The 23,461-nt window shown below is 45.7% G+C and overlaps 1 protein-coding gene across 2 annotated transcripts in view; it reads left to right on the forward strand.

Moving 5' to 3' along the window:
• The window catches only part of LOC130276223 (glutathione S-transferase theta-3-like), a 214,210-nt gene that overhangs the window by 157,758 nt on the left and 32,991 nt on the right, over positions 1–23,461 (forward strand). For both annotated transcript variants that reach the window (XM_056525267.1, XM_056525277.1), the window contains exons 2-3: positions 8,587–8,674; positions 8,773–8,923. In XM_056525267.1, coding sequence (XP_056381242.1) covers positions 8,774–8,923 — 150 coding nt within the window. In that variant the 5' untranslated portion in view covers positions 8,587–8,674; position 8,773. The remainder of the gene's footprint in view (positions 1–8,586; positions 8,675–8,772; positions 8,924–23,461) is intronic.

The raw sequence follows: 23,461 nt of genomic DNA on the forward strand, positions 1-23,461 counted from the left end.
GCGTAATTAACTCCTTAAGGACGCAGGACGTACTCAAACGGCCCCTTTTCCGAGTCCTTAAGGACTCAGGATGTTTGAGTACGTCCTGTCAAATCCCGGCCCCCCGCCGCTAGCTGGAGGGGAGCCAGTGCCCGATGCCTGCTGAAATCGTTCAGCAGGCATCGGGGCATATCGCCCAGGGGGGACATTATGCCCCCCATGTCGGCGATGGCCGCAGATCGCTGGACAATTCAGTCCAGCGATCTGCGGCAGATTCCGGGTCAATCGGGTCTCCAGTGACCCGGTGACCCGGAATTACAGGCTGTTCGGGGCCGTCTCCGACGGCCCCAAACAGCCAGAGCCTGCAGGGGTGAGGTACCTGGTACCGGCCGACCAATCAGGGCGCCTGCTGCGGGTGTCACTCCCGCAACCCGCTCCGCCCCTCTTCCGGAGGACGTGAGCGGGTGCGGGACGTGCACCCCAGGTACTGGGGACCCCGATCCCCGGCGTCAATGTTGGGATCGGGGCCCCAGGAGCGACGGCGGTGGCGGGACTGACCTCATGCGGCTGGATCGTTGGAGGTGAGTGACAGCCTCCTGCTGTTGCTTAGCAACAGCTCCCAGCATGCAAAAAGGGCATGCTGGGAGCTGTAGTTATGCAACAGCAGGAGGCAGACCACCACAACTCCCAGCATGCCCTTATGGGCATGCTGGGACTTATATTTTTGCAACAGCTGGAGGCACATTTTTTCTATGGAAAAGTGTACCTTCAGCTGTTGTGTAACTACAACTCCCAGCTTGCACCAACAGCTAAAGTGCATCCTGGGAGTTGTAGTAGTGCATCTGCTGGTTGCATAACTACAACTCCCAACATGCCCGTTGGCTGTCGGTGACTGCTGGGAGTTGTAGTTTTGCAACAGCTGAAGGCACACTGAGTTATGTAGCAAACTAGTGTGTCTCCAGCTGTTGCATAACTACAGTCCCCAGCATCCCCAGCCAAAGTAGTATGCCTCCAGCTGTTGCATAACTACAAGACCCAGCATGCCCTTCCGCTGTCAGTACATGCTGGTGGTTGTAGCTTTTGCAACAGCTGAAGGCACACTGGTTGCAAAACACTGAGTTTGTTACCAAACTCTGTGTTTCACAACCAGTGTGCCTCCAGCTGTTGCAAAACTACAACTCCCAGCATGCACTAATAGACCGTACATGCTGGGAGTTGTAGTTTTGCAACAGCTGGATGTCCCCCCCCCCAATGTGAACATACAGGGTACACTCACATGGGCGGAGGATTACAGCAAGTATCCGGCTGCAAGTATGAGCTGCGGCAAATTTTCTGCCGCAGCTCAAACTGCCAGTGAGAAACTACTGTGAACCCCCGCCCGTGCGACTGTACCCTAAAAACACTACACTAACACACAATAAAAAGTAAAAAACACTACGTATACACACCTATACAACCCCCCTCCCCTCCCCAATAAAAATGAAAAACGTCTGGTATGCCACTGTTTCCAAAACGGAGCCTCCAGCGTTTGCAAAACTACAACTCCCAGCATGCACTGATAGACCGTACATGCTGGAAGTTGTAGTTTTGCAACAGCTGGATGTCCCCCCCCCCCCCCCCCCAATGTGAACATACAGGGTACACTCACATGGGCGGAGGATTACAGTAAGTATCCGGCTGCAAGTTTGAGCTGCGGCTCAAACTGCCAGCATGAAACTACTGTGAACCCCCGCCCGTGTGACTGTACCCTAAAAACACTACACTACACTAACACACAATAAAATAAAAAGTAAAAATCACTACATATACACACACCCCTACACAGCCCCCCTCCACAATAAAAATGAAAAACGTCTGGTACGCCACTGTTTCCAAAATAGTATGCCATGTGTTTTTTTTTTTTTTTTGCTGTCCTGGCACCATAGGGGCTTCCTAAATGCGGCATGCCCCCAGAGCAAAATTTGCTTTCAAAAAGCCAAATGTGACTCCTTCTCTTCTGAGACCTGTAGTGCGCCAGCAGAGCACTTTTAACCCCCATATGGGGAGTTTTCTGAATCGGGAGAAATTGGGCTTCAAATTTTGGGGGGTATTTTCTGCTTTAACCCTTTGTAAAAATGTAAATTTTTTGGGAAACCAAGCATTTTAGGTAATTTTTTTTTTTTTTTACATATGCAAAAGTTGTGAAACCCCTGTGGGGTATTAAGGTTCACTTTACCCCTTGTTACGTTCCCCAAGGGGTCTAGTTTGCAAAATGGTATGCCATGTGGGGTTTTTTGCTGTCCTGGCACCATAGGGGCTTCCTAAATGCGGCATGCCCCAGAGCAAAATTTCCTTCAAAAAAGCCAAATGTGACTCCTTCTCTTCTGAGACCTGTAGTGTGCCAGCAGAGCACTTTTCACCCCCATATGGGGTGTTTTCTGAATCGGGAGAAATTGGGCTTCAAATTTTGGGGGTATTTTCTGCTTTAACCCTTTGTAAAAATGTAAATTTTTTGGGAAAGCAAGCATTTTAGGTACATTTAAAAAAAATTTTTTTACATATGCAAAAGTTGTGAAACCCCTTTGGGGTATTAAGGTTCACTTTACCCCTTTTTACGTTCCCCAAGGGGTCTAGTTTCCAAAATGGTATGCCATGTGGTTTTTTTTGCTGTCCTGGCACCATAGGGGCTTCCTAAATGCGGCATGCCCGCAGAGCAAAATTTCCTTCAAAAAAGCCAAATGGGACTCCTTCTCTTCTGAGACCTGTAGTGCGCCAGCAGAGCACTTTTCACCCCCATATGGGGTGTTTTCTGAATCGGGAGAAATTGGGCTTCAAATTTTGGGGGGTATTTTCTGCTATTACCCTATTTAAAAATGTTAAACTTTTGGGAAACCAAGCATTTTAGGGAATTTTTTTTTTATTTTTTTTTACGTATGCAAAAGTCGTGAATCACCTGTGGGGTATTAAGGTTTACTTTGCCCCTTGTTATGTTCCCCGAGGGGTCTAGTTTCCAAAATGGTATGCCATGTGGTTCTGGCACCATAGGGGCTTCCTAAATGTGACATGCCCCCCAAAAACCATTTGTTGCTCCTTCCCTTCTGAGCCCTGTACTGCGCCCGCCGAACACTTTACATAGACATATGAGGTATGTGCTTACTCCAGAGAAATTGGGTTTCAAATACAAGTAAAAATTTTCTCCTTTTTACCCCTTGCAAAAATTCAAAAATTGGGTCTACAAAAACATGCGAGTGTAAAAAATGAAGATTGTGAATTTTCTCCTTCACTTTGCTGCTATTCCTGTGAAACACCTAAAGGGTTAAAACGCTGACTGAATGTCATTTTGAATACTTTGGGGGGTGCAGTTTTTATAATGGGGTCTTTTATGGGGTATTTCTAATATGAAGACCCTTCAAATCCACTTCAAACCTGAACTGGTCCCTGAAAAAAAGCGAGTTTCAAAATTTTGTGAAAAATTGGAAAATTGCTGCTGAACTTTGAAGCCCTCTGATGTCTTCCAAAAGTAAAAACACGTAAATTTTATGATGCAAACATAAAGTAAGCATATTGTATATGTGAATAAAAAAAAAATTATTTTGAATATCCATTTTCCTTACAAGCAGAGAGCTTCAAAGTTAGAAAAATGATAAATTTTCAAATTTTTCATCAAATTTTGGGATTTTTCACCAAGAAAGGATGCAAGTTACCACAAAATTTTACCACTATGTTAAAGTAGAAGATGTCACGAAAAAACAATCTCGGAATCAGATTGATAACTAAAAGCATTCCAGAGTTATTAATGTTTAAAGTGACAGTGGTCAGAATTGCAAAAAATTGAGTCCTTAAGGTGAAAAAGGGCTCAGTCCTTAAGGGGTTAACACTTATCCCCTATCCATAGAATAGGGGATAAGTGTTTGATCGCGGGGGGGTCCGACCGCTGGGACCCCCTGTGATCTCCTGTATGGGGCAGCGGCTATGCCGTGGCTCTCCCGTGCAGGGGGCGTCCCAGCCGCAGAATGACATTGCAGCCGGCACGCCCCCTCCATACATCTCTATGGGAGAGGCGGGGAGGCAGTGTTCCTGCCTCCCCGTCTCCCCCATAGAACTGTATTGGGACGGGGAGGAGATGGGGCATCACCGTCGACCTCTAGGTCGACGCTACGCGCCTTCAGCGCTCACTATGAGCGCTAATGGCGGCGCCCCGTTAGGTCACAGCGGTCGGACCCCCCGCGATCAAACACTTATCCCCTATCTTGTAGATAGGGGATAAGTGTATATTGTGCTGCTGTTGTCCTTTAAGGGTCTGCATTTTAGAATGCAAGGCCTGGATCATCCTGGTTCAATTAAAGCCATATTGATCGCATTAAAAGCTTATAGTGATAATAGATTATTTTAGTATAGCTGATGTTCAGGTCTAAAAGCCCTGATGCAATTATTACTTGAAGAAAAGATTATTGTTTGGTGATCTTGAATAATAATAAAAACAGTATGAGGGATGTGTCTGCAGTGGATCTCATGAATCATGCATACTGTATATCCCTTTAAAGGGAACCTTTCATGAGATTTTACCATAAATAACATGTGGCAATGCTTTATATATATATATATATATATATATATATATATATATATGGATATACATGGTAAAATCTTCTAATTTTGGCCTAGTTACTGTAAAAAGCCAGCCAAAGCTACACCCTTGTTTCTATAGCCTTATACAGCTTTAAGCTGAGCATATTGTCCAGCTTTCATAAGTGTAAACTGTAGGTACACCTAATTGGTGTACGTTTTTTTCCTGAAAAACTAATCTGGGCCTAGTTACTGTGAAAGGCCATTCAAAGCTATACCCTTGTTTCTGTAGGCTAATACAGTTTTAAGGGTAGTGGGGTGTATTGTCCTCCTCTCATAAGTGTAACATATAAGCACTCAGCTGGTGTATAAGTATGTCAGGCAGAGAGGAGTGGCAGAGGCCTAAATTCATCAGGCAGAGGTTGCAGCAGACTAGGAGCGAGTGGCAGAAGGAGTCAAAGCAAGAGGCCTGAGCTCCTGTTATCAGCTAGCAACCTATCTGCCGTCATTAATTGGTTAACTCGGTCATCCACTTCATCTCAAGTGACATCTGACACCTCCAGTCAACAGTCAGTGGGTTGTATAGCAAATATTTGTTTAAATTATATTAAATATTATAAAAATTTTTACAAGTCACATGCAGATTACAGGTGTCGCTGTTAGAATCACTGCCTTAGAGCGTCTGGATGTGGCAGCAGGGTCGGGAGACAGTATGATGTCACAATTGAAGAGATTAACGAGATATTATAATTACATTTTAATTACATTTTTTATTTTTTTATCCTTTTTGAGGACCCATTGGAGGGCAAGTCTGGTGCCAACAACCGTGGTTATTCCAGCTCTAGAAGAAAATTACAAATCTGGATAAATTGTTTTGAAACCAACTGGTGGCAAACATTCATCTCAGAGTTCCCCTCACTCTGGAATGGACTGTTGCAGAAATTTCTACAACTTAAACTGCCCTACTTTTAAATCCACCCTTGATGACCTTGTCACATATAATACTATCTCTTTTTTTAAAGCACTTTTATCACAGATTTTAGTGTTTTTTGAAGTTTGTATTTTTTGCACTTGCATGTTCTGTTCATCAGGGCTGTAGCTCCGATGAGGTGAGTGAGGTGATCGCCTCAGGTGCGCTGTTGCAAGGTGTGCAAGGGGAGTCCAGCACACATAACACTGAGGCATTGATTCCCAACCAGGGTGCCAGGACACTCTGGTGCGAAATATTATTTTTCTGCCCAGGCCTGCCCACCTGTGATTACATTGCCTAATACAGGTTACATAGCGAAGCTTATTGTCCTCTCATAAGTGTAAGCATGAGTGGCAGCAGGAGTCGCAGCGAAAGACCTAAGCTCCCGACATCAGCTAGCGGTCGTGTTTCAACCAGCAATCATCTACAGTCATCGATTGGTTAACTCAGTCATCCACTTCATCACAAGTGACATCTGACTCCCCCAGTCAACAGTTGGTGGGTTCCTCAGATACAACCCTCAGTTGGCATGGCCTGGGAGCTGTCCCTGTCTGCCCATTGCCTCTATCCTATTCTGTTCCCTCCCCCACAGAAGTATCTTATGCTGTGGGTACAGCTACACGATTTAGTGAGGACGATCTACTAGAGGACAATCAGCAGCTACTGTCCAGCCAAGAAGTGGAGGAGACGTCCGCCGCTTCATCCACTAGGCGAGCAAGTAGTGATGAGAAGAGTGGCATGGGAGGTGGTGTTGCGAGTGTTCAGGCTCCTGAAGCGGACACTGTTAAGGAACCTGAAGAGGACATCAGTGATGTGCAGGCACAACTCGATGATGATGAAGCCGATCGCACTTGGGAGCTGGGTGCAGAAGTGGCATCATCATCAGGAGAAGAGGGTTGCAGGTTGCCCGTAAGGATTCAGCTGAGCCAGCAAGGTGGCAGAAGTTGAAAGTCTGGAGCCAAACGTGCCAGGGGGAGACCACCTGCTTCACGGCAGCCTGCCTTCCCGGGAAGTAGTGAAACAGGGGTTCCTGGAGTTGGCGGCAGTAGCAGTGCAGACTGTTGTCAATTAGTGTGGACTGTTGGGGGGAAAATCAGCTACTCAGCGGTGTTGCAGTTTTTCATCAAACATCCGGAGGATATTCACCTGGTTACTTGCAAGATGTGTTGACAGAAGGTGAAGCGTGGCCAGGCCAGGGCCCCAATGTTGGCACCACGGCCTTGCGTCAACAAATGCAGCGTCAACATGAAGAGGAGAACCATGGCTCCGTATTGTGGTGGTCTAGCCTGCTGCATCACCCAGTGGCACGCTGCTACCTGTTTCAGCCAGCCAAGGCTCCACCACCTCAGCTGACGGGAGCTTAGTATCATACCAATCTTCTGTCGCTCCAGATGCTCCTGCTCCTACTCATTCTGCCACCATATGTTCTCCTCCTACTGATGCCAGCTCCAGTCTGTCTCATTCTGCCACCATATGTTCTCTTCATGCTGATGCTACCTTCACGCTGTCTCATTCTGCCACCATATATTCTCCTCATGCTGCTGCCAGCTCCAGGCTGTCTCATACTGCCACCATATGTTCTCCTCATGCTGATGCCACCTTCACGCTGTCTCATTCTGCCACCATATGTTCTCCTCATGCTTCTGCCAGCTCCAGGCTGTCTCATACTGCCGCCATATGTTCTCCTCATGCTTCTGCCACCTCCAGGCTGTGTCATTTTGACACCATATGTTCTCCTCATGCTGATGCAGGCTCTAGCCTGTCTCATTCTGCCACCATATGTTCTCCTCATGCTGATTCCAGCTCCAAGCTGTCTCATTCAGCCATCATATGTTCTCCTCGTTCTGATGCCAGCTCCAGGCTTTCTCATACTGCAACCATATGTTCTCCTCATGTTGATGCCACCTCTTGGCTGTCTCATTCTGCCACCATATGTTCTCCTCATGCTGATGCCAGATCAAAGCTGTCTCATTCAGCCACTATATGGTCTTCTCATGCTGCCACCCCCTCCAGGCTGTATCACTCAACCACTATATGGTCTCCTTATGCTTCTGGCCCCTCCAGGCTGTGTCATTCAGCCACTATGTGGTCTCCTCTTGCTGCCATCAACTCCAGGCTGTGTCATTCAGTCACTATATGGTCTCCTTATACTGATGCCAACTCCAGGCTGTGTCATTCTGCCAAATTATGGTCTCCTCATTCTGCTAGCACATTAAATAAAACTTTTTAGGTTCATCTATTTGAAATCTTCAATTTAAATGTTAAAAAATATCTTTAATCTTTTAAATTGTGGGGCACTATGGTCTCGTCATGCTGTTGCCATCTTCAGGCTGTGTCATTCAGCCACTATATGGTCTCTTCATACTGATGCCACCTCCAGGCTCTGTCATTTTGCTGCTCTGAGACAGTGATTATAATAGTGGTGCCTCTAATCTGCATGTTATCCTGAATAACAGCATTATCTCACTAACACAGCACACTCCCTATGCGTGTTATGGCAAGGCAAAGTGTTCCACACCCCTATTGAGGCTCTCTATCCCAGAAATAGCTGCTTTTAATAGCAGTTGCCGTCAATAAATTTGGACTGAACCTAAAAATTTTTGGAAAATACTGCGAATTGGCCAAATAAAATTTTTCAAAAATTATCTAGTGAGGATATGATGTTAGAAAATGTCCCCCTCCAGCCCCTTAAGTAGTCCTCTGGGCAGGGAGCTATACTCTTCTAGTCCCATCTTTACCGGCTACAATCATTCCCCCTCACCCTGATTTACAGTCCTCAGACTGCTCTGCTCCCTAAGCAGATGAAGCAGAGCCATAACTTGGGCCATGTCTGGGCTGTCAATCATGCTGAGGCGGCGTGCCTATAGCCGGACAAAACTAGGTGAATATACCTTCCCGCCCAGGGAGACTTTCTAACATTATATCCTCACCATCTCTGTGGGCAGGAACATCTCCTGGGGTTAGTGAGAAAGGAGATTTAAATCTTGTGACAGATTCCCTTTAACTGACGTTTAATACCTTGTACAATTGAAAGTATCTGTGACCTGTAAATTATTTTTACATTGTCTCTGATTTTTGATATTCCTTTGTAGGGGATCATCTCACGGAAGAGTTTGAAAATGTAAATCCATTACGCAAAGTTCCAGTCTTAAAAGATGGAGACTTAACACTTGTTGAAAGGTGGATGCAAACTCTTGGTTTTTGTCATACTATTAATTTAGCAATACTTTAACCAAATTTGTTTTCTATTCTGAAATTAATATGTAATCTATCCTCAGTATGGCTATGCTGCGCTACCTGGTACAAAAATACAGCACACCTGATCATTGGTACTCATCTGACCCTCAGATACGGACACGTGTTGATGAATATCTTGCGTGGCAGCACACCAACACGCGTCTCCACAGCTGTAGAGTCTTCTGGGTGAAGGTAACTTTGTTTTACAACATGTAGTCTAATGATGCTGTTTATCAAAATGCACTGTACTATAACCAGTGGTGTAGTTATAGGGGTGCAGAGGTGGCATTCTCAGGTGGGCCTTGGTGCATAAGCAATTCCAAAGAACTCTCTTAATCCACTTAACAAGATACCAGTATTATGAATGAAACATGGTAAGAAGGGTCCTGTTACTAAGCTTCTGTTTACATTGGCCCAGAAGCTTCAAGTTAGGCTGCTGACTGGATATGTTTATGTGGCACCATTTATAGTGGCCACTGTGCTGGTACTTTTTTGTGACACAGCATTTTGGCTATTATAAGGTTATGGTCTTTTCTTTGATTTTAAATTTACGTAACACGTAACAAGTGACACACAGTGTGTGCCACACCACAAATCTCCTTAAAAGGGTACACTTATAGGAAAGCAAGTATGAGTATATGGATAATACATAGATATAGTACATTATCCCAGCTACGCTACATGATATGGCAGCAAAAAGGGCTTGTAGTCTTTTACATAATTTACATCTGACTGGCCTAGATGGGTTTTATAAATCTTAAACATAACCTAATTTTGTCTTAACATGCATGCCATATAAAATATTTTGCTAATCCCTTTTTTCTTCAAGTGATTCTTTATAGGGTTTTAACAACAACAAAAAATTAATAAACAAACAAACAAAAAAGTAATTCAGCCCCCATCCCACCCCCTTTTTCCCTAAAAAGTACAGAAATCAATCCAGAAAAAGAAAGAATTTGAATGTGGACAATTATCACATTGTTTGACTTGTTAGGAAAGGACTGTGATCTGTGTAAGTACAACCTAGAGAAAAGGACCACTAAAGATTTATTTCAGTCCCTCACTGCTCCAAAGTGTGATTCAGGCCTTGTACCTTGTGTTTTGGAATATTAGAAGATGCCAGACCAAAATTATTGAGTCATGTGGCCCACACTCTTTCAAATGTCTGATAAGCTTTTCTTTAAATAAATGTGCTTTTCCATTGCTTTGCCATTTCACTCTTTCATTAAGTTCTCTTATAGAAAGAAAGTGATTTATCAAGGTAGAATCTTGCAACAAGTTTCCTAGAAAGATATAATGTTCTCACAACAGTTAACTTAAAGTCCTTAGTTGTGTTGAGATCATGCACATAACCTAGAATACAGATGTAGGCATTTTGCTTAGTTCTCATAGAAACATAGAATGTGTCGGCAGATAAGAACCATTTGGCCATCTAGTCTGACCAATGATCTGAATCCTATCAATAATCCATGGCCCTATCTTATATGAAGGATAGCCTTATGCTTATCCCATGCATGTTTAAACTCCTTCACTGTATTTGCAGCGACCACTTCTGTAGGAAGGCCATTCCATGCATCCACCACTCTCTCAGTAAAGTAATTTAACACTATGTCCTGTTGTGGTAGTTTTTCTTCTTTTAAACATGCTCTCCTCCTTTAACATGTTGATTCACTTTATGTATTTAAAAGTCTCTACCATATCCCCTCTGTCTCTTCTTTCTTCCAAGCTATACATGTTAAGGCCCTTTAACCTTTCCTGGTAAGTTTTATCCTGCAATCCATGTACTAGTTTAGTAACTCTTCTCTGAACTCTCTCTAGAGTATCTATATCTTTCTGTTGATATGGTCTCCAGTACTGTACACAATACTCCAAGTGAGGTCTCACCAGTGCTCTGTACAGCGGCATGAGCACTTTCCTCTTCCTACTGCTTATTCCTAATGGTATTGTTCAATCATTATATGGCAATAAGCATAAAGAATGTTAAAGTTACACGTATCTAATCTGTAGTGTATTACCGTTCTTGCATTTAATATTGTTCCGCAAACACATTCAGTACTTGTACTGTCATCCCTGGCACAGAAAAAGCGTGTTAAAATTACACGCATCTAGCCCGTAGTGTGAATACAGTTCTGGTGCATTTCCTATTGTTCCACAAACACCTTCAGTACTCATTGTGCTGTTAACCCTGCCACGCAAAAAGCATGTTGAAGTTACACTTATCTAGCCTGTAGTGTTATACGATACTGGTGTATTTAATATTATTCTGCAGCCACCTTCAGTACTCCTTGTGATGTCAACCCTGCCACACTTAAAGCGTGTTAAAGATATACGTATCTAGCCTGTAGTGTTAAAGGGGTACTCTGGTGGAAAACATTTTTTTTTTTTTTTCATATAAACTGACTCCAGAAAGAAAAAAGATTTGCAAATTACTTCTATTAAAAAATCTTTATTCTTCCAGTACTTATCAGCTGCTGTATACTACAGAAGAAGTTGAGTTGTTCTTTTCTTTCTGACCACATTGCTCTCTGCTGACACCTCTGTCCATGTCAGGAACTGTCCAGAGTAGGAGCAAATTCCAATAGAAAACCTCTCCTGCTGCAGACATTTCCTCACATGGACAGAAGTGTCAGCAGAAAGCACTGTGGTCAGACTGAAAAGAACAACTCAACTTCCTCTAGGGCATGCAGCAACTGATAAGTACTGGAAGGATTAAGATTTTTATATAGAAGTAATTTACAAATCTGTTTAACTTTTTAGCATCAGTTAAAAAAAAATGTTTTCCACCAGAGTACCCCTTTAATACAGTTCTTTCGTATTTCATATTGTTCCACAAACACCTTTAGTACTCATTGTGCTGTCGTCTTTGCCACGCAAAAAGCATTCAAAGCGTTGGAACTTAGATTTTACAAGTAGGTTTGTGAAAATTCACCCAAAAAGGATAAAGGTAACCAAAAAATAACTTGTCTGGAATCAGGTAAAATCAGTGGTCGAGCCCAGCACAAGTGGTAATGGTGGTGGTAGGTGTGGTGGGGATACTGTAAGGTGTCGAGGTGGCTATGCTGAGGGGAAGCAAGGAGCCCAAGAAGTCCATGCAGAGAGGAGTGGCATGGATGATGAGGAGTTTGATATTGACGATGATGTGGTGTTAGACAAGACGTGAGAATTACCTATGCCTGAGTTGACATGTTCCGAGCAGGAGGGAAGTGGCATTGTGAGCCTAAAAGTGTGTAGCCAAGGTAGGGGAAGAAAGGGCTTCTTGTCTGATGAGGTCAAGTGACAACGATGCTGCTGCATGTTCAGGTTCTTTTAAAGAATCATCCAGAGAAGGGGCACAGTCAGGTGGTGGTGCAGTCTGCGTCTGATATTCTGATGTGTGGAATTTCTTTTACACCTTACTTGATGTGGAAAACATGGCGATATGTTGTCTCTGCAAACAGAAAGAAAGTCGTGGCCAGGGTCAGAGTGTAGGAACTATATCTCTACGTAGGCAAATGGAGCATCACCAAAAGACTGTGTTGGACAGCCAAGACACTCCCACAATGTGAGGAAAACACTGCTGCTGCTACTATTTATTCTCCAGATCCCTCCCAACTGTCTTACAGTCAAGCCTCTTTAACAGGCAGCACATTTTGGGATTTTCCGCATCAGTGCTGTGCCCTCCTCCTCCCCGATACTGTCAATTATGCATTGGGGAATCCATGTCCTCCACACAACAATATTCTCCCAGTGAGCCTGTTGTAGTGTGCTTCAATTCCAACCTGGCCAACTTGCTGGTGGGGCAGGCCCTCCCATACCATCTTGTTGACTCCATGGCATTCAGTTAACTAATGGGGTGTGACCAGCCCAGGTGGCGTGTGCTTAGTCGCCATTATTTTGCAAAGAAAGCCATCCCTGCTTTGCAAAATCAGCCAGGGCTTCTGGCCAAATAAAAAAATTTTTTTTAGGCAAACCTGTTACTTCCAGCCAGGCCTGGGCAGTCTGCCTGTCTGGGGCAAAATTGTAATTTATTGTGTTTGCTTTTAAAAACACCCTGTGGCCAGTCAGGGCTTTTGGTCAAATTGAAATAGATTTTTTGGCAAACCTGGTACTTCCAACCAGGCCTGGGCTGCCTGGCTGGCTGGGGAAAGATTCAAACTGATTTTAAAGGTTTCTCAACTTGCTGCTGTGCACACGATACTACTACTTCCTCCAATAAACCACTGTGACATGCTGAAAGTTGCTATTGCAACTTCCCTCCCTCCCTTCAGCCATCCAGGGTCACCTGGCTGACTAAATTTGAATTAATTTTAATGGTTTCGCAACTTGCTGCTGTACATAGGCTACTACACATTCCTTCAGTAAACCACTGTGACATACTGAATGTTGCTATTGCAACCTCCCTCTCTCCTTCCAAACAGCCAGGCCTGAGTTACCTGGCTGGCCAAATTTGAATGAATGGCACAGCCTGGAGGTGGCTGGAGCATAAGTAAAACATATATTGGAAGAATGGCACAGCCTGGAGGTGGCTGAAGCAACTGTTAACCATATATTGGATGCATGGCACAGCCTGGAGGTGGTTGAAGTATATGTAAACCATATATTGGATGAATGACACAGCCTGGAAGTGGCTGAAGCATGAGGATACCATATAGTGGCTGAATGAGACAGCCTGGAGGTGACAGCAGCATCATGAGTCCTGAAAGTGACCCTAATGCAGAGTAATTATTGAAACTGGGGACCAGCACCTTATTTATGTTTTGCAGTATCCATGGCAGAACAACGAGAGAGCCTGGAGGTGGTAGCATCAGCATGAGGACACCATAGAGCAGCACAATTAGAGAGCCTGGAGGTGGCAGCCTCAGCATGAAGAGACCATAGAGCAGCACAATTAGAGAGCCTGGAGATGGCAGCATCAACATGAGGAGACCATATAACGGTACAATGACAGAGCCAGGAGGTGGTACCATCAGGATGAGGAGGCCATAAGGTGGCACAATGACAGAGCGTGGAGGAGGTAGCATTAGCATGAGGAGACCATAGAGCAGCACAATGAGAGAGCCTAGATTTGGCAGCATCAGCATGAGGAGACCATATGGCGGCACAATGACAAAGCCTGGAGGTGATAGCATTAGCATGAGGAGACCATAGAGCAGCACAATGACAGAGCCTTGAGATGGCAGCAGCAGCATGAAGGCCATGCCAAGTGAGGGTTGAGTCTGAAGAATCCACCGACTGTTGACTGGGGGTGTCGGTTGTCACTTGGGATGAAGTGGATGACCGAGTGAACCTATCAATCACGGCTGCTGAGTTGCTGGCCGAGACTCTCTCGCTATGACTCTGGCTGCCACATGCCCCTACTCTGCTATGACCTCTGCCTGCGCCAGAAGAATTTTGGACTCTGCCAAGTCCTGGCACTACTCTGCCTGACCTAATTATTGCATATATGAGGGGAGTACAATATACTTCACTACGCTTAAAACTGTATTTGTCTAGAACAGCAGCAGGTGGGTACTATTAGCTGTCCTTTCACAGTATGTAGGCCCTTGACAGATTAACAGGTACAAAATAGTACACTACTTAGATGTAGGTATGTGGTGTCAGGTATGCACTTATGAGGGCAGAAAAAGGGTGTACAGTACGTTTAAAAAAATATTTTAGTAAAACACCAGCCGGTGATTACTTTTGCCTGGACTTTCACAGTATCTAGGCCCTTCACCGATTAACAGGTACAAAATAGTACACCACTTAGATGTGCGTATGTGGTATGCACTTATGAGGGCAGAAAAAATGTGGTACAGTACGCTTAAAAAAACACATTTTAATAAAACACCAGCCGGTGATTACTTTTTCCAGGACTTTCACAGTATCTAGGCCCTTGGCAGATTAACAGGTACAAAATAGTACACTATTTAGATGTACGTATGTGGTATGCACTTATGAGGGCAGAAAGATGGGGTACAGTATGCTTAAAATTTTTCATTTTTGCATAATACCAGCAGTACACAACAGCTGTGTACTAAACACAAAATTGCACTCTGTCAAAGACTATTAGGAATGGACTGCTGGCTATTATACTGTCTACAGACTAGTATAACCAGCAGATGATTTGTTGTGGAACAAAGACACAGAATTGCTCTGAAAAATTATTGCTGCCTCCTCTGCTAAGGTTCATGAAGTTGAGGCAGCTTGTTAAAATGTATGAGGTAATACACAGCTATCTGCCCCTCTCTGTAATACAATGCTAAAGAAAGTGACTGTGAGGTTAATGCCTTCAGCTGCAGTAAAAATCCTTTAGTGTAAAAAACACTGCTCTCTGCCCACGAGAACGCTGATGTGAAACACTGATGGAATGAGCTTTTCTGTGTAACACATACACAGCGATGTCCGTCTGTATGCAGTGTAATTAATGATATGACGAGCCGCAAAATAGCTGCCAAATATATAGGGCTGTGACATCACAGGCATGACTGAATGCTGATAGGCTGCATCCTGCTTGTGATTCAGGGTCATCCTGCCTACTTTCCTACCCGCCTTACCTTCCCGCCTTCCCAGCGTTCCTTGCCCCATGTAATGACATGTGGATCCATCATTTTAGATGCCCTAGAGCCTGGACTGCAGTAAATGGAGCTTAATGAAGTGATTCACGCAAAATTTGCAACAAATTCGGGTTTGTCAGCTTCGATTCGCTCATCTCTAATTGCAGCCATGGGAAAAACAAAATGCATAAAAAGAAAGTTACAGTAGCACTATGAAGAAAAAAAAAACTGAAAATGTAGCCAGCACCTAAACCCAATACACGGGTGCACGCTGCTGTGGCAAGTACAAAACATGTAAAAAAAAAGAAAATGGCAGCAGCACACTTGGTCAACAAAATGGAGGCTCTTAGCGGACTTTTTGATCAAAACGTGTCCCCCATCCACCACGCGGAGGTGGCCTCTTATCGGATGGGTCCCTAAACACTCACCTACCTCAGGCTGGGTGACATGTTGGATCCACTAACGATCCAAACCACCTCCTGTGAAAATAGGGGAGGGGATGCACGGCTACAGAGGGAGCCACTCCCCCCAAATTTGCACAGCAAAGAAAAAAAAAAAACTGAAAATGTAGCCAGCACCTAAACCAATACACGGGTGCACGCTGCTGTGGCAAGTACAAAACATGTAAAAAAAAAGAAAATGGCAGCAGCACACTTGGTCAACAAAATGGAGGCTCTTAGCGCACTTTTTGATCAAAACGTGTCCCCCATCCACCACGCGGAGGTGGCCTCTTATCGGATGGGTCCCTAAACACTCACCTACCTCAGGCTGGGTGACATGTTGGATCCACTAACGATCCAAACCACCTCCTGTGAAAATAGGGGAGGGGATGCACGGCTACAGAGGGAGCCACTCCCCCCAAATTTGCACAGCAAAGAAAAAAAAAAACTGAAAATGTAGCCAGCACCTAAACCCAATACACGGGTGCACGCTGCTGTGGCAAGTACAAAACATGTAAAAAAAAAGAAAATGGCAGCAGCACACTTGGTCAACAAAATGGAGGCTCTTAGCGCACTTTTTGATCAAAACGTGTCCCCCATCCACCACGCGGAGGTGGCCTCTTATCGGATGGGTCCCTAAACACTCACCTACCTCAGGCTGGGTGACATGTTGGATCCACTAATGATCCAAACCACCTCCTGTGAAAATAGGGGAGGGGATGCACGGCTACAGAGGGAGCCACTCCCCCCAAATTTGCACAGCAAAGAAAAAAAAAAAAACTGAAAATGTAGCCAGCACCTAAACCAATACACGGGTGCACGCTGCTGTGGCAAGTACAAAACATGTTAAAAAAAAGAAAATGGCAGCAGCACACTTGGTCAACAAAATGGAGGCTCTTAGCGCACTTTTTGATCAAAACGTGTCCCCCATCCACCACGCGGAGGTGGCCTCTTATCGGATGGGTCCCTAAACACTCACCTACCTCAGGCTGGGTGACATGTTGGGTCCACTAACGATCCAAACCACCTCCTGTGAAAATAGGGGAGGGGATGCACGGCTACAGAGGGAGCCACTCCCCCCAAATTTGCACAGCAAAGAAAAAAAAAACTGAAAATGTAGCCAGCACCTAAACCCAATACACGGGTGCACGCTGCTGTGGCAAGTACAAAACATGTAAAAAAAAAGAAAATGGCAGCAGCACACTTGGTCAACAAAATGGAGGCTCTTAGCGGACTTTTTGATCAAAACGTGTCCCCCATCCACCACGCGGAGGTGGCCTCTTATCGGATGGGTCCCTAAACACTCACCTACCTCAGGCTGGGTGACATGTTGGATCCACTAACGATCCAAACCACCTCCTGTGAAAATAGGGGAGGGGATGCACGGCTACAGAGGGAGCCACTCCCCCCAAATTTGCACAGCAAAGAAAAAAAAAAAACTGAAAATGTAGCCAGCACCTAAACCAATACACGGGTGCACGCTGCTGTGGCAAGTACAAAACATGTAAAAAAAAAGAAAATGGCAGCAGCACACTTGGTCAACAAAATGGAGGCTCTTAGCGCACTTTTTGATCAAAACGTGTCCCCCATCCACCACGCGGAGGTGGCCTCTTATCGGATGGGTCCCTAAACACTCACCTATCTCAGGCTGGGTGACATGTTGGATCCACTAACGATCCAAACCACCTCCTGTGAAAATAGGGGAGGGGATGCACGGCTACAGAGGGAGCCACTCCCCCCAAATTTGCACAGCAAAGAAAAAAAAAAACTGAAAATGTAGCCAGCACCTAAACCCAATACACGGGTGCACGCTGCTGTGGCAAGTACAAAACATGTAAAAAAAAAGAAAATGGCAGCAGCACACTTGGTCAACAAAATGGAGGCTCTTAGCGCACTTTTTGATCAAAACGTGTCCCCCATCCACCACGCGGAGGTGGCCTCTTATCGGATGGGTCCCTAAACACTCACCTACCTCAGGCTGGGTGACATGTTGGATCCACTAATGATCCAAACCACCTCCTGTGAAAATAGGGGAGGGGATGCACGGCTACAGAGGGAGCCACTCCCCCCAAATTTGCACAGCAAAGAAAAAAAAAAAAACTGAAAATGTAGCCAGCACCTAAACCAATACACGGGTGCACGCTGCTGTGGCAAGTACAAAACATGTAAAAAAAAAGAAAATGGCAGCAGCACACTTGGTCAACAAAATGGAGGCTCTTAGCGCACTTTTTGATCAAAACGTGTCCCCCATCCACCACGCGGAGGTGGCCTCTTATCGGATGGGTCCCTAAACACTCACCTACCTCAGGCTGGGTGACATGTTGGGTCCACTAACGATCCAAACCACCTCCTGTGAAAATAGGGGAGGGGATGCACGGCTACAGAGGGAGCCACTCCCCCCAAATTTGCACAGCAAAGAAAAAAAAAACTGAAAATGTAGCCAGCACCTAAACCCAATACACGGGTGCACGCTGCTGTGGCAAGTACAAAACATGTAAAAAAAAAGAAAATGGCAGCAGCACACTTGGTCAACAAAATGGAGGCTCTTAGCGCACTTTTTGATCAAAACGTGTCCCCCATCCACCACGCGGAGGTGGCCTCTTATCGGATGGGTCCCTAAACACTCACCTACCTCAGGCTGGGTGACATGTTGGATCCACTAACGATCCAAACCACCTCCTGTGAAAATAGGGGAGGGGATGCACGGCTACAGAGGGAGCCACTCCCCCTAAATTTGCACAGCAAAGAAAAAAAAAAACTGAAAATGTAGCCAGCACCTAAACCCAATACACGGGTGCACGCTGCTGTGGTAAGTACAAAACATGTAAAAAAAAAGAAAATGGCAGCAGCACACTTGGTCAACAAAATGGAGGCTCTTAGCGCACTTTTTGATCAAAACGTGTCCCCCATCCACCACAGGAGGTGGTTTGGATCGTTAGTGGATCCAACATGTCACCCAGCCTGAGGTAGGTGAGTGTTTAGGGACCCATCCGATAAGAGGCCACCTCCGCGTGGTGGATGGAGGACACGTTTTGATCAAAAAGTGCGCTAAGAGCCTCCATTTTGTTGACCAAGTGTGCTGCTGCCATTTTCTTTTTTTTTTACATGTTTTGTACTTGCCACAGCAGCGTGCACCCGTGTATTGGGTTTAGGTACTGGCTACATTTTCAGTTTTTTTTTTCTTTGCTGTGCAAATTTGGGGGGAGTGGCTCCCTCTGTAGCCGTGCATCCCCTCCCCTATTTTCACAGGAGGTGGTTTGGATCGTTAGTGGATCCAACATGTCACCCAGCCTGAGGTAGGTGAGTGTTTAGGGACCCATCCGATAAGAGGCCACCTCCGCGTGGTGGATGGGGGACACGTTTTGATCAAAAAGTGCGCTAAGAGCCTCCATTTTGTTGACCAAGTGTGCTGCTGCCATTTTCTTTTTTTTTTACATGTTTTGTACTTGCCACAGCAGCGTGCACCCGTGTATTGGGTTTAGGTGCTGGCTACATTTTCAGTTTTTTTTTTTCTTTGCTGTGCAAATTTGGGGGGAGTGGCTCCCTCTGTAGCCGTGCATCCCCTCCCCTATTTTCACAGGAGGTGGTTTGGATCGTTAGTGGATCCAACATGTCACCCAGCCTGAGGTAGGTAAGTGTTTAGGGACCCATCCGATAAGAGGCCACCTCCGCGTGGTGGATGGGGGACACGTTTTGATCAAAAAGTGCGCTAAGAGCCTCCATTTTGTTGACCAAGTGTGCTGCTGCCATTTTCTTTTTTTTTACATGTTTTGTACTTGCCACAGCAGCGTGCACCCGTGTATTGGGTTTAGGTGCTGGCTACATTTTCAGTTTTTTTTTTCTTTGCTGTGCAAATTTGGGGGGAGTGGCTCCCTCTGTAGCCGTGCATCCCCTCCCCTATTTTCACAGGAGGTGGTTTGGATCGTTAGTGGATCCAACATGTCACCCAGCCTGAGGTAGGTGAGTGTTTAGGGACCCATCCGATAAGAGGCCACCTCCGCGTGGTGGATGGGGGACACGTTTTGATCAAAAAGTGCGCTAAGAGCCTCCATTTTGTTGACCAAGTGTGCTGCTGCCATTTTCTTTTTTTTTACATGTTTTGTACTTGCCACAGCAGCGTGCACCCGTGTATTGGGTTTAGGTGCTGGCTACATTTTCAGTTTTTTTTTTCTTTGCTGTGCAAATTTGGGGGGAGTGGCTCCCTCTGTAGCCGTGCATCCCCTCCCCTATTTTCACAGGAGGTGGTTTGGATCGTTAGTGGATCCAACATGTCACCCAGCCTGAGGTAGGTGAGTGTTTAGGGACCCATCCGATAAGAGGCCACCTCCGCGTGGTGGATGGGGGACACGTTTTGATCAAAAAGTGCGCTAAGAGCCTCCATTTTGTTGACCAAGTGTGCTGCTGCCATTTTCTTTTTTTTTTACATGTTTTGTACTTGCCACAGCAGCGTGCACCCGTGCATTGGGTTTAGGTGCTGGCTACATTTTCAGTTTTTTTTTTTTCTTTGCTGTGCAAATTTGGGGGGAGTGGCTCCCTCTGTAGCCGTGCATCCCCTCCCCTATTTTCACAGGAGGTGGTTTGGATCGTTAGTGGATCCAACATGTCACCCAGCCTGAGGTAGGTGAGTGTTTAGGGACCCATCCGATAAGAGGCCACATCCGCGTGGTGGATGGGGGACACGTTTTGATCAAAAAGTGCGCTAAGAGCCTCCATTTTGTTGACCAAGTGTGCTGCTGCCATTTTCTTCTTTTTTTTTACAGTAGCACTATGTATTTGATCACAAAAGTTAAATCCACATAGGAGTTTTTAAATTGATAGTGGGTCCTGCCTCGATTTTACTTGCATGATCAAAAGACTACTATGGTGCTGTTGCAACCTTTTTTTTTTTTTTGTTTATTTTGTATCTGGTTGTTGTTCTGACTATCTTACTGTTTTCTAACCACATTTGTATGTCATCGCTAATTATCTGGCACAACTATTGTTTCCATGGCATGAGAAGTGGGAGTTTAACCCCTTAAGGACACATGACGTTCTCATACGTCTCCATTTCCGAGTCCTTAAGGACACATGATGTATGAGAACGTCATGTGTTTTACCGGCCCCCCGCAACCATCTGGAGCGGAGCCGGTCCCCGATGCCTGCTGAAATCGTTCAGCAGGCATCGGGGCATATCGCCCAGGGGGGTCATTATGACCCCCCATGTCGGCGATGGCCGCAGATCGCTGGACAATTCAGTCCAGCGATCTGCGGCGGATTCCGGGTCAATCGGGTCTCCAGTGACCCGGAATTATTGGCTGATCGGGGCCGTCAGAGATGGCCCCGAACAGCCAGAGCCAGCAGGGGTGAGGTGGCACTGGTGCCACCTCACGATCGCCCTGATTCTTCGGCCGGATTACCGGCCGACCAATCAGGGCGCCTGCTGCGGGTGTCACTCCCGCAACCCGCTCCGCCCCTCTTCCGGAGGACGTGAGCGGGTGCGGGACGTGCACCCCGGGTGCTGGGGACCCCGATCCCCGGCGCCCCTGTTGGGATCGGGGCCCCAGGAGCAGCGGCGGCGGCGGAGACGACGAGGGACTGACCTGGTGCAGCGAGGATCGTTTGAGGTGAGTGACAGCCTTCTGCTGTTGCTTAGCAACAGCTCCCAGCATGCAAAAAGGGCATGCTGGGACTTGTAGTTTTGCAACAGCTGGAGGCACATTCTTTGTATGGAAAAGTGTACCTTCAGCTGTTGTGTAACTACAACTCCCAGCTTGCACAATCAGCTAAAGTGCATGCTGGGAGTTGTAGTGGTGCATCTGGTGGTTGCATAACTACAACTCCCAGCATGCCCGTTGGCTGTCGGTGACTGCTGAGAGTTGTAGTTTTGCAACAGCTGAAGGCACACTGAGTTAAGTAGCAAACCAGTGTGTCTCCAGCTGTTGCATAACTACAATCCCCAGCATCCCCAGCCAAAGTAGTATGCCTCCAGCTGTTGCATAACTACAACACCCAGCATGCCCTTCCGCTGTCCGTACATGCTGGGGGTTGTAGCTTTTGCAACAGCTTAAGGCACACTGGTTGCAAAACACTGAGTTTGTTACCAAACTCGGTGTTTCACAACCAGTGTGCCTCCAGCTGTTGCAAAACTACAACTCCCAGCATGCACTGATAGACCGTACATGCAGGGAGTTGTAGTTTTGCAACAGCTGGATGTCCCCCCCCCCCAATGTGAACGTACAGGGTACACTCACATGGGTGGAGGATTACAGTAAGTATCCGGCTGCAAGTTTGAGGTGCGGCAAAATTTCTGCCGCAGCTCAAACTGCCAGCGAGAAACTACTGTGAATCCCCCGCCCGTGTGACTGTACCCTAAAAACACTACACTACACTAACACACAATAAAATAAAAAGTAAAAAACACTACATATACACATACCCCTACACAGCCCCCTCCCCAATAAAAATGAAAAACGTCTGGTACGCCACTGTTTCCAAAACGGAGCCTCCAGCGGTTGCAAAACTACAACTCCCAGCATGCACTGATAGACCGTACATGCTGGGAGTTGTAGTTTTGCAACAGCTGGATTTCCCCCCCCCCCCCAATGTGAACGTACAGGGTACACTCACATGGGCGGAGGATTACAGTAAGTATCCGGCTGCAAGTTTGAGCTGCGTCAAATTTTCTGCCGTAGCTCAAACTGCCAGCGAGAAACTACTGTGAACCCCCCGCCCGTGCGACTGTACCCTAAAAACACTACACTACACTAACACAAAATAAAATAAAAAGTAAAAAACACTACATATACACATACCCCTACACAGCCCCCCTCCCCTCCCCAATAAAAATGAAAAACGTCTGGTACGCCACTGTTTCCAAAACGGAGCCTCCAGCTGTTGCAAAACAACTACTCCCAGTATTGCCAGATAGCCGTTGACTGTCCAGGCATGCTGGGAGTTTTACAACAGCTGGAGGCACCCTGTTTGGGAATCACTGGCGTAGAATACCCCTATGTCCACCCCTATGCAAGTCCCTAATTTAGGCCTCAAATGCGCATGGCGCTCTCACTTTGGAGCGCTGTCGTATTTCAAGGCAACAGTTTAGGGCCACATATGGGGTATCGCCGTACTCGGGAGAAATTGGGCTTCAAATTTTGGGGGGTATTTTCTGCTATTACCCTTTTAAAAAATGTAAAATTTTTGTGAAAACAAGCATTTTAGGTAAAAAAAAATATATATTTTTTTACATATGCAAAAGTCGTGAAACACCTGTAGGGTATTAAGGTTCACATTACCCCTTGTTATGTTCCCCGAGGGGTCTAGTTTCCAAAATGGTATGCCATGTGTTTTTTTTTTTGCTGTTCTGGCACCATAGGGGCTTCCTAAATGCGGCATGCCCCCAGAGCAAAATTTGCTTTCAAAAAGCCAAATGTTACTCCTTCTCTTCTGAGACCTGTAGTGCGCCAGCAGAGCACTTTTCACCCCCATATGGGGTGTTTTCTGAATCGGGAGAAATTGGGCTTCAAATTTTGGGGGGTATTTTCCGCTATTACCCTTTTTAAAAATGTAAACATTTTGGGAAAACAAGCATTTTAGGTAAAAAAAATGTATTATTTTTTACATATGCAAAAGTCGTGAAACACCTGTAGGGCATTAAGGTTGACGTTACCCCTTGTTACGTTCCCCGAGGGGTCTAGTTTCCAAAATGGTATGCCATGTGTTTTTTTTTGCTGTTCTGGCACCATAGGGGCTTCCTAAATGCGGCATGCCCCCAGAGCAAAATTTGCTTTCAAAAAGCC

The sequence above is a fragment of the Hyla sarda genome, chromosome 1 (assembly GCF_029499605.1).
Source record: "Hyla sarda isolate aHylSar1 chromosome 1, aHylSar1.hap1, whole genome shotgun sequence".
In the NCBI taxonomy this organism is placed as follows: Eukaryota; Metazoa; Chordata; class Amphibia; order Anura; family Hylidae; genus Hyla; species Hyla sarda.